Genomic DNA, 11,588 nt, shown 5'->3' on the forward strand with positions numbered 1-11,588 from the left:
AAATATGTGACAGTAACAGGTGAATAAAGGACATGAATAAAAAGAGGGGAAGGGAATGACTAAGAGTGCTACTTTAAAAAGGCTGGTCAGGCTTCCCTGGGGGCGCAGTGGTTAAGAATCCGTCTGCCAATGCAGGAGACATGGGTCCGAGTCCTGGTCCGGGAAGATCCCACATGCCGCGGAGCAACTAAGTCTATGCGCCACAACTACTGAGCCCGCTCGCCTAGAGCCCGTGCTCTGCAACAAGAGAAGCCACCGCAATGAGAAGCCCACACACCGCCACGAAGAGTAGCCCCCGCTCGCCGCAACTAGAGAAAGCCTGCATGCAGCAATGAAAACCCAACACAGCCAAAAACAAATAAAATAAATTTATTTTAAAAAATAATAATAAAAAGGCTGGTCAAGGAAGGCCTTTATCTGAACAGAGACCTAAATGAAACGAGGAAGCCAGTCATATAAATATATCCAGAAAAAGAACACCTCAGGTAGAGAAAACTACCAAGTACAGAAGTCCTCAAATAATAATTTTTAAAATGTCCTCAGGCAGGAGCATGCTTAATATATTTGGAGACCATCAAGGCAGCCAGTGTGAACAGAGCTCAGTAACAAGAGGAGGAGTAGAAGGAAATGAGGTTAGAGAAGGCCAAGAGGCAGATCATGCAGACTCTTAAGTACAAAGCAAGCACCTTCCATTTTGATCAACTGTGATGGAAAGCCACTTTTGAGTAGGGGATGGTAACAAACTTTGATTTTAGCTTTTACAGGATGATACCGATCTTGCTGTGTGCAAATTATCATGGGGGCGGAGGGGAGAGGAGGTAAAAGAACAGAATCAGGAAGACAGGTTTGGAGACTTTTATAGTAATCCAGATGAAAGATGATAGAGGCTAAGGTTAAGGTAGTGATGGAGATAGTGGGGAAAAGTCTCATGCAATTTGAATGTAGCACCAACCAGAACTGATGGGCTGAATGTGGAATATGAGGTTAAGAAAAGAATCAAAAACAACTTCCATGTTTTGCTCTAAATAAATGAGTGAATGATAGTGCCATTTACTGATGTGAGAAAGACTGGGGAAGCAGTGGAATGGGAAGTGAAAAACAGGGTTCAGCTTTGGACCCATTAAGTTTGAAAGGTCTATTAGCTACCCAAATAGAAATGTTACATACACAATTGAAAATAGGAGAGCTCAAAAGAAAGGTCAAGACTAGAGAAATAAATGTGGGAATCAGCAGCACAGAGATGGAATGTTAAGTAATACAATCTGATGAGATTACATCAGGAGAGAGAATAGACTGCAAAAGCAGATTAAATACTGAACGCTCTCAAGCACCAGTGAGATTGGAAGAAAACCAAGACAGCATGGTCCCAGGAGCCAAATGATGGAATGATCAACCATGTCAAAAGCAACAGGTCGAGTGAGATGAAGACTGAAAACTGGCCCCTGGGTTAGACCAATGATGACCTTGACATAAGTGTTTCAGTGGAATGACGGGGGACTAAAGCCTGACTTGACTGGAATGGGTTCAAGAGGAGAGGAAATGAAAGAAGATACAGACAACTCTTTCAAGTAGTTTTGTTATAAAGAGGAGCACTCTCCTACTCACAATTATTTCGTATCCCTTGCTCTTTTACCTGAATAACTGCAAGAGCCTCTTAACTGGTTCCACATACCCATTCAGTCAATGCTCGCTAAAGTAGCCAAATAAGTGGGATTAAAATGAATGTTAGATCACGTGATTCTTATGCTCAAAACTCTCCAATGGCTTCTCATCTCATTCAACATGAAAGTCAAAATCCTCACAGCTGCCTGTAAGACCCTTACCAATCTGAAACTCTCCACAATTCAGCCCTCCTCTCCCCATCTTTCCCCTCTGAGCTCACCTACTACTCTTCCTCTTACTCACTCTACTCCAGCCACACTTGGCTTCCTTGGTGTTCCTCAAACACAAATTTTAGAGCTGGAGGTATGCTTCTACCCCAAGGTGCTTCCTATTCCCTCTACCAAGTATACTCTTCCCCCCACATAATCTAAATGCCTCAATCTCTTACATTCTTCAGGTCTTTACTCAAACATCTCATTCCAAAGAGATGCCTTTCCTGATAATGCTATTTAAGCCATAAAATCCCCCATCACTCTATATTCCCCTTCCCTGCTTTATTGTATTTATCACCATATAGCATACTACATATTTTACTTATGTCTTTTATTATCTGATTCCCTCTACTAGAATAGAAACTTTGAAAGCAGGGTTTGTCATCTGCCTTTTTCACTTCTATAATCCCAACAGTAACCAAAAAATTTTTAAAAAACAAAAACAAAACAAAAAAAACTTCTTGAATCCAAGGATGAATGAATGAGAGGGAGTGCAGGGTTAATGAAGTTTTTTCAAGATGGAAAATATTGTAGCATGCTTGTATGTTGATGAGAATCATCAACAGAAAAAAAACATTAATGATTCAGGAGTAGGAAAGAATAATTCCAAGAATAAAACTCTTATTTAGATGTAGGGGTTGGCCTTAGATGGGAATAGGAACAGATTATCCATAGCAATAAGAGAGAGGGAAAAGAATGCGGGTACAGGGCTTCCCTGGTGGCGCAGTGGTTGAGAGTCTGCCTGCCGGATGCGGGGGACACAGGTTCGTACCCCGGTCCGGGAAGATCCCACATGCCGCGGAATGGCTGGGCCCGTGAGCCATGGTTGCTGAGCCTGCGCGTCCGGAGCCTATGCTCCGCAGCGGGAGAGGCCACAACAGTGAGAGGCCCGCGTACCGTAAAAAAAAAAAAAAGAATGCGGGTACAGATATAGGTAGGTTGGGTGACTTGTAATGGGAGCTTGTAGGATTATCTTTGTTTTTTCTTCAGTGAAACAGGAAGCAAGGACATCAACTGAGAGTAAAGAGGACAAATAGAGTGCTAGAAGTTTGAGGAGAACGATTAAACTATCATTTAAGAGTGAATGGAGGGAATTCCCTGATGGTCCAGTTTAGGACTCCCTGCTCTCACTGCTGAGGGCCTGGGTTCAATCCCTGGTCGGGGAACAAAGATCCCACAAGCCGTGTGGCACTGCCAAAAAAAAAAAAAAAAAAAGTGAATGGACTAGGGAATGTCATAGGATTGACTGTCACTGCTGAAAGACTCCTTAGGTTCATGATCACAAATTTAGATGTCAGCATCGTTGTGTTTTCCTCCAGCCACATTCAGCTGCCTAGACACAAGGACAGAATAGGCAGAGTTGGTTTAATCATGGTTGGAATTTTCTCAAGCAGGTATGATAGAAGGTACTGAAGGTACATGCATAGCAGTAATTATGATAGCCCATGAAATGTTAAGTTGGACAAGGAGGAAAGTAGAGGCATGAGGTGACTGACAATGAAAAGGTAGTCTGGACTTCCCTGCTGGCTCAGTGGTTAAGAATCCGCCTGCCAATGCAGGGGACACGGGTTCGAGCCCTGGTCTGGGAAGATCCCACGTGCCACGGAGCAACTAAGCCCATGCGCCACAACTACTGAGCCTGCGCGCTAGAGCCCACAGCCACAATGACTGAGCCCCCATGCCACAACTACTGAAGCCCACCTAGAACCCATACTCCGCAACAACAGAAGCCACCGCAAAGAGAAACCCGTGCACCGCAATGAAGAGTAGCCCCTGCTCGCTGCAACTAGAGAAAGCCCGCATGCAGCAACGAAGACCCAATGCAGCCATAAATAAATAAATAAATTTATTTATTTAAAAAAAAAAAATCAACAGACCAGAGGTTCCAAAGCGTTTGAACAATTTTTGGAGAGGAAATCCTAAAATGAATGTGAGCTAGAGAAACAGAAGATGATGTGAAGGTCAGAGTCTGGCAAGCTCAAAACTAAGATTTTAGAGGCAGAACAATTATTGGTAAAGATGAAAAGTACCTAATGAATATGGAAGTAAGAGGCTCAGGTTGATGTCAATTTTCCCCATCAATTATTTACTGTACTTCCACTGTACACATGGCTATAGTGCAGAGAAAAGAGTTTGGGAGTTAACAATGAGGAACAACAAAAAGGTGGTCAACTATGTCTGACTAACAATGCATTTTGTGTAAGTCCTTACTGCCAATAACGTCTAGTCTCTGCTCTCCCTTGAGGACTTTTTCCTCTTCCCCCAGGGCTAGCCCCTGACCCAACAACCTGGTTTTCAAAACTCTTTGGAACCCCAAGTATGTATATAATGAAGAAAAACAACCAATAACTGCTGATAAAAAGTAATAATTACCAAGGTACCATAGGGATTTTATCAAGAAAGTACAAAGCTAGGTGGCAAATTTAGCAGAGAATCATAAGCAGCTAAGACCAGCAATAAAGGAGGCATAATGATTGCAATATAAAGCTGCCTCTCACAGTCCTGATCATAGGTCACCATGAATAACTGGGGTGGAAAAAGCTTTTAGGCTGATCTTAGGCTATGGGCATCCAGTAAAACAAAGATGGGAAAAATCTGGAGGCAGATGTGTCCTACCCTCATCAGGAAACACTGTCCAACCTGCTTCAACCATCCCAGGCTCTCTGCTCCCAGTACCTCTGATGAAATCAAATCTTCCAAAGGTAACAGGTTTTCAGGAGCTGGCCCTTATTCATATTACTTCTGGACAAGAGGGGAGGGAGGGCCAATAAACATTCTGTATTGAGGGACTTCCCTGGTGGTCCAGTGAGTAAGACTCCACACTCCCAATGCAGGGAGCCCGGGTTCGATACCTGGTCGGGGAATCAGATTCCACATGCACACCACAATAAGTGCCCGCATGCCACAACTAAGAGTCCACATGCCGCAACTAAGAGCCCACACGCTGCAACTAAATATCCCGCGTGCCCCAACTAAGACCCAGCGCAGCCTAACTAAATAAATAAATAAATAGACATTCTGTATTGAAAACTCAGAAAAATTCTCAAATGCCCATGTCTCAATCACCATGTCCTACACTGTATCCTCCACACAGCCGCCAGAGTAATCCAGCTAAAAAACAAGAAAGACCACCCTGCTTCCCTACCTACTATCTTTTTACATAATACTAAAGACCATCTACAATCTAGTCTCCTTTAGTCTCTTAACTCAACATCTATAGCTTCAAGTTCAACTTCCAACAATACTAAATTGATTACAGTTCCCTACACAATATATGCAGCTTCCCCTCTGTATGTTTTGTGCCCCATGTTTTTGCCCGTATACTAATATTATAGTGCAGAATAAAGAGAAGATACTGATTTCCATGAAAATAATTTTGAAAATTCCTTAATGATGCCAAGAGAATTCAAAATTCAAAATATTTTAATCTTTTTCTATTCATTCAGTCCACAAATAATTCATTCAGTCAACAAGTAACTACTTAACACCTATTGTGACAAAGCCCTTGACTATGCATTATGATAGATAAAATGATATAGTTCCTACCCTCCATAATTTACAACTTAAAAGCAGATATGAAATAATACAAAATGAATACAGAAGGATAGAAGTGCTATTTACTACAGCCCAATCATGGAAAAACAACTTCACAGAACAGTTTCTGTGGCATGAGTTAGGCCTGGAAACTTGAGTAGAATTTTAATGGGCAAAGACAGAGAAGAAAGAGCTTTTCAGATGTATGATTAATTAAAATAAATATATGGGGACTTCCTTGGTGGCACAGTGGTTAAGAATCCGCCTGCCAATGCAGGGGACACAGGTTTGATCCCTGGTTCGGGAAGATCCCACATGCCATGGAGCAACTAAGCCCATGCACCACAACTACTCAGCCTGAGTTCTAGAGCCCGCAAGCCACAAATACTAAGCCTGTGTGCCACAACCACTGAAGCCCATGCGCCTAGAGCTCGTGTTCTACAACAAGAGAAGTCACCACAACGAGAAGCACGCACACTGCAACGAAGAGTAGCCCCCGCTTGCTGCAACTAGAGAAAGCCCACACGCAGCAACGAAGACCCAACACAGCCAAATATAAATAAATTAAATAAATAAATGAATTTAAAATATATATATACATATGAAAATGCCTAAGCAGTAAACAAATATTTACTGAATGCCCATTACGTAATGGGCATATAAAGGCTGGTATAATGATGAATAGACAGCCTCTGAGGAGTTTCTTCTCTGATGAGAGACTGACAGCCAATCAGAATGAGGAAATACATGTTTCAAGTGCCAGCACACATATCTATGTTTCTAATAAATATTCGGACTAATAACTATGTTTCAAATACCATACTAGGCCCTAGGTAAATGAAAGAGTCTGGGCCTCAAAGAACTTACTTATGAGAGAGACAAACTATTTCAATAATGTACGCTACAATGGAGACAAAGCAAAGTCTTGGGAACGAAGAGAAGGGGCCTCTAACTCTGATTCTAATAAAAAGTGATAAGTATCAAGTAGACCTTGAATGCCAAGGTCTTCAAACTTTATTCTATGGTATCAAGAAGCTAATGAAAGTTTCTGAAGATAAAGCAATAAAATGATCATTTAACGAATACTTATCTATCACTGGAACTCAGGTAGGCAAGGAGTTCTAATCTTTTTTTTAATTAGAATGCAGAATAAATCAGAGGTTAAAAGACTAAAAACAAGTAAATGCAGTTAAAATATTACAACCACCAAGACAAAAATTTATAAATGCTGAATTAAGGTGATGACAGTGAGAACAAAGATTTGAAAGATGTTATGAAGACAGAATCAGCAGAACCTGGATAAGGGGGTCAAGGGAGAGGGAAAAGTCAAAGACCATGGATATAATTTCAAGTTTGATGACAAGAAAAAGGAAAGACACGGGGAGACCACATTTCAAAGGAGAAATAATGGATTCTATTTCAATGATACAGTAAGCCACTGAGCTAGAGATCCAAGTTCTGCATCCTGTTCAGAAATTATTCCTAAATACCAGCATGGTATAACATGTAACAAGCATTATTCCGTATCATGAGAAATGGAGAACAAAGTCATTTGTGAAAGGTAGATGCTTGGTGATCAGCTAGGTTCTTATTCCCTGAATGAATGGAATAATCCATCCAGCCTCATAACACACGAAACTGAAAATTTTAACTTTTCAACATCAAATAATTTCTAGTTATGGACTTTCAAGGACACTATCAGTTTATGAAAATCACAAATGTTAAGATCACAAATGCTGAGGGTCTAATGTGGAAATATTAAGCCCAGAAATGGAAATGTAGAGCTAAGGAAAGAGGTCAGGCCTAGAGACTCAGATCACTCTACAAGGAGGTTCTGTGACACAATGCTATGTGTCATCCTAAGCACTTGCCTATAATACATCCTAAGCACTTGCCACAAATAGGGTAAGCCTGCTAAAAAACAAAGTACAATTAAGAAAAACGCTGGGAATTCCCTGGCAGTCCGGTGGTTAGGACTTGGTACTTTCACTGTGGGGGTCCGGGTTCAATCCCTAGTGGGGGAACTAAGATCCCCCAAGCTGCACAGTGTGGCCAAAAGAAAAAAGCTAAGGACAGAGGACATATCTGCAAGGAACATATTGGGGACAGAGACAGAAAACAGTAAAAGACACCCAAGAAGCAGTCAGGGTAACGGGGGTAGAATGGACATTATGACAAAAGAGGAGAAAATATCGAGAAGGAACACATGCAAAAATTAATCAAAATAAAGCTGAGGTAGTCATACTAATATCAAAGACACTTTAAAATGCATAATTGTAGTATAAAAGCTTACTATAAAATAACTGATGTTTATTTCACCAGAAACGTTTAACAATTGTATTGTACACTTGAATGCACCTAATAAAGAGAAAAACAAAAAAACAAAAACAAAAAAAAGAAGGAACACATGGTCAAGAGTGACAAATAGTTCACAGAGGTCAGAGAAGATGAGGAATGGGGAAAGGCTATCATATTTAATCATTTAAAGGTCCCTGGGACTGCTGCATCTCTCTGTGTAATTCACAATGAAAAATTTTCACAAATAGCCACACATTTTTTTTTTTTTTTTAATTTTTGGCTGCGTTGGGTCTTCATGGCTGCGTGGGCCTTCTCTAGTTGCGGCGAGTGGGGTCTACTCTTCCTTGCAGTGTGCAGGCTTCTCATTGCGGTGGCTTCTCTTGTTGCGGAGCACGGGCTCTAGGCGCACGGGATTCAGTAGTTGTGGTGCACGGGCTTAGTTGCTCCGTGGTATGTGGGATCTACCCGGACCAGGTCTCAAACCTGTGTCCCCTGCATTGGCAGGCGATTCTTAACCACTGCGCCACCAGGGAAGCCCCAACACACATTATTTTTTAATTAAAAAAAAAAAGGAAAAGTTTTAGTATCCATCATGGTATAATCACACAATGGAAAATCACACAGCAATGAAAAAGAACAAGCTTTTTCTAAAAGCAACAACATAGATGAATCTCACAGACATAATGAAAGAATTTAGTCACAAAAGAGTACAAACTGTACGATTCCATTTACATGAAGTTCAGAAGAGGCAAAACTAATCCATGGTGATAGAGTTTGGGAGAGTGGTTACCTCTGGAAAAGGGTAATACCTGGGAGAAAGTACAAAGGAACATTCTAGGGTACTGGAAATGTTCTACATCCTGATCTGAGGTGTGGTCACATAGGTGTATTCATTCTGTAAAAGTTCATGGGCTGAACGAACCTTTGATTTGCACACTGTAGATAAGTCACATCTCAATTAAAAAGTAAATAAACAAACACACAAAGTTACTGGTGACCTTGAAGACAACACTTTGGGGGAATTTATTTGTAGAAGCCAAATCACAATATGGGGGATGTATACAAGGTGAAGAAGCTGAGACAGTGAATACAAACTCATTTTCAAGAAGGTTGCTGGTAAAGCAAAAATGAGATTACAAAGTAGCTTAGGTAGGTTACAAAACTCAGGGAAATCATGTTGTTTTGTTTTTATTTGAGGTATAAGACAAAGAGAAAATAACATACATAACAAGGGCCTACAGCCTATGAGAGGAAATGAAATCAAGAACATAGAGGGATTAGCCTTGGAAAAGAGGATGAATACTTCCTTCTTTGAGATTTAAAAGATAAGAGAACACAGAAATCCTGAGATAGAGAAGAGGGAGAAATCAAGTTACCTTGAACTCTTTAGTGAAGCATGTGATAAGGTCAATTAGACCAGGTGAATTGAGTCAGGAAAGGATCTGGGCTTTAAGTACATTTTTAAATGTTTCAAATAGGAACTGCAGAGAATATAAAACACAAGGATGAAGAAGGAAATTACAGTCAGAGGACAATGCTCAGTGGCCTGAAAGCAAGGGCAGAAATGGCACAGTCTACTCAGGACTAGGTGGAGAATACAAGATAAAAAAACAAAAGGCGGGGGACTTCCCTGGTGGCGCAGTGGTTGAGAATCTGTCTGTTGATGCAGGGGACACGGGTTCGAGACCTGGTCCGGGAAAATCCCACATGCCGCGGAGCAGCTATGCCCGTGCGCCACAACTACTGAGCCCACGTGCCACAGCTACTGAAGCCCCCATGCCTAGAGCCCGTGCTCCTCAACAAGAGGAGCCATTGCAATGAGAAGCCTGCGCACCACAACGAAGAGAAGCCCCCCTCGCAGCAACTAGAGAAAGCCCACACACAACAACGAAGACCCAACGCAGCCAAAAATAAATTAATTAAATAAATTAATTTTTTTAAAAAAAGGGAGGGAAAAGTCCAAGGGCTAACATGTGCATCGCTGACACTATATAATAAAGAATGATGTCTAAGGAAAATACTTATTTAACATACAGGAAAGAGGCAGAAGACCTAACAGAGCTCTTCAAAGATCCAAAGATGAAGTCACTAGGGTCTAGAGTAGAGTGTGCGAAAGGGAAGCTGTCACTAGAGTTCATTACTACAGAACATTTTTCTGTAACTCCCACAAGATCAAGAACCACATACTCTCCTTTCACTGAACTTCCTACAGCTACTAGTGACAACTTCTCCTCCCTGATAAAACTGACCTTTATCCCCTACTTCTAAATACACCTACACTTGATTAATAAATTATATAAACATATCCTGTCCATTCAGAAACTCCATGAACTTTTTACACTTCTGTGTTTTCCCACTAAGGTGTTTTCAGTGGTACAATCCTAGAAGGCAGAGACTATATCCACGAATTCTCTGTTCACAGTATTGGGTTTGGGATTACACACATGCATCCCCAAAGCACATGTTTTAAAAACTGCTTTCTCGTGAAATGAATCATTACTGGAGAGAAACTTTAACAATGCTTCGGAACATATTCCTACACGACTATAACGATGGCCAAATCAGAGAATGCTTAGGAATGACACCCGTTTTCACAACTGTCAACATAACCTCTAGAAAGTAGGATAACATTTACTATATTATTGACTACTTATTTGCCCCTCTGGATAATTCCTCCATACCTCTTTAGTCAGCCTATTCTTTGCACTTCATTTACTCCCAGCCCACATTATAGCGTCCCTTCTTCCCATCCAGAACCCCTAACCTCAAACGCCCCACAGGACCATTTTTCAGCCCTACTCCCTCATTTCCTATTCAACCCCAGACCATCACTTCCATCCACTTCTCCACTCCCCATTTTTCTGCCTCTCCAGACCTCCCATTCCTTCTGCCGAACTATTCAGTCCCCACCCCTTCAACGCCCCAGCCCAAGTCTTCCCGCCTGAGATCGCCCTCCCCCATCGCTCCCTTGCAGGCTCCCCCTCCCCAACCCTTCCCTCCGAGACCCCGGCCAGCGCTACCTGCTCCCTGACTTCGGGCCCTGCGGGCCCCGCCCGCTCCTCCAGTAGCTGCCTCCCGGACGGCGCTCGCCGGCGCGAGGGCAGGGGCTGGGGCAGCTCCGCTGCCCGCTGAGCCCCATCCTCCCGGCGGGCGGCCGGCGGCGGCGGCGGCAGCTGCGGTCGGTCGCGGCAGCGGCTCCGCTTCATATCTGCGGCTGGGCCCTGGGCGTCAGCGCAGCGAATGTCCCGGCCCCGCACGGCCCCGGGCCGCGGCGCTACCGCGCCAACCACCGCCCGCGGCCACCATGGCCCGGCGGGCGCCCGAAGCCACCGACCCCAGCCAGCAGCTCCTCTGCGCTTTCTGGGGCCTCAAGAGCCACGGCCTCCTCGGCGCTCCTCACGGAGGCGGCAGCATCGCCGCAGCGTCTTCTTCTCCCACCCGGTGCACGCTCGGGCGGCCACCAGCCGCCGCCGCCACCGCCTCCGCCTCCACCGCAGCAGCCGGCTACACAGCCAGACGCCAGCAGCTTGCCTATAGCCCGGCCCCGCCCCTCCCTTCCCCTCGCGCGCGCGCACCGGGAGCCCGCCCGCCACCTCTGGCCGCGCGCCGCCTCCCGCGCACGCGCCAGCGAACGGTCGCGAGAGACCCGCCCTTGGCCCCACCGCGTGGTGGGGATGGGAGGGGGCGGAGAGCGGAAGGGGGCGGGGCCCCGACGCGCCCGCTGCGGCCGTGGAAGCTCCTTGATTCGTTCATTCATTCATCCATTCATGAAATTGTGTGTCTGGCCAAGCTAAGTGGTGGGGATCCAAAAGTGAATTACAACTGATCAGCGTCCTCAAGGAAGTAGGTGGAGAGAGACCAGGAGCAGCAAGGAGACAAAAT

The 11,588-nt window shown here is 43.9% G+C and overlaps 1 protein-coding gene across 2 annotated transcripts in view; it reads right to left on the reverse strand.

Moving 5' to 3' along the window:
• Positions 1-11,225, reverse strand: part of MAST2 (microtubule associated serine/threonine kinase 2) — a 203,645-nt gene extending 192,420 nt beyond the window's left edge. For both annotated transcript variants that reach the window (XM_022575586.3, XM_022575583.3), the window contains exon 1: positions 10,727-11,225. In XM_022575586.3, the coding sequence (XP_022431294.2) occupies positions 10,727-10,912 (186 nt within the window). In that variant the 5' untranslated portion in view covers positions 10,913-11,225. The remainder of the gene's footprint in view (positions 1-10,726) is intronic.
• Between the last annotated feature and the right edge of the window lie 363 nt (positions 11,226-11,588).

Source organism: Delphinapterus leucas, chromosome 1 (genome assembly GCF_059928025.1).
Source record: "Delphinapterus leucas isolate spDelLeu-1000000601 "Yukka" chromosome 1, BTC_Dleu_Yukka2, whole genome shotgun sequence".
NCBI lineage: Eukaryota > Metazoa > Chordata > Mammalia > Artiodactyla > Monodontidae > Delphinapterus > Delphinapterus leucas.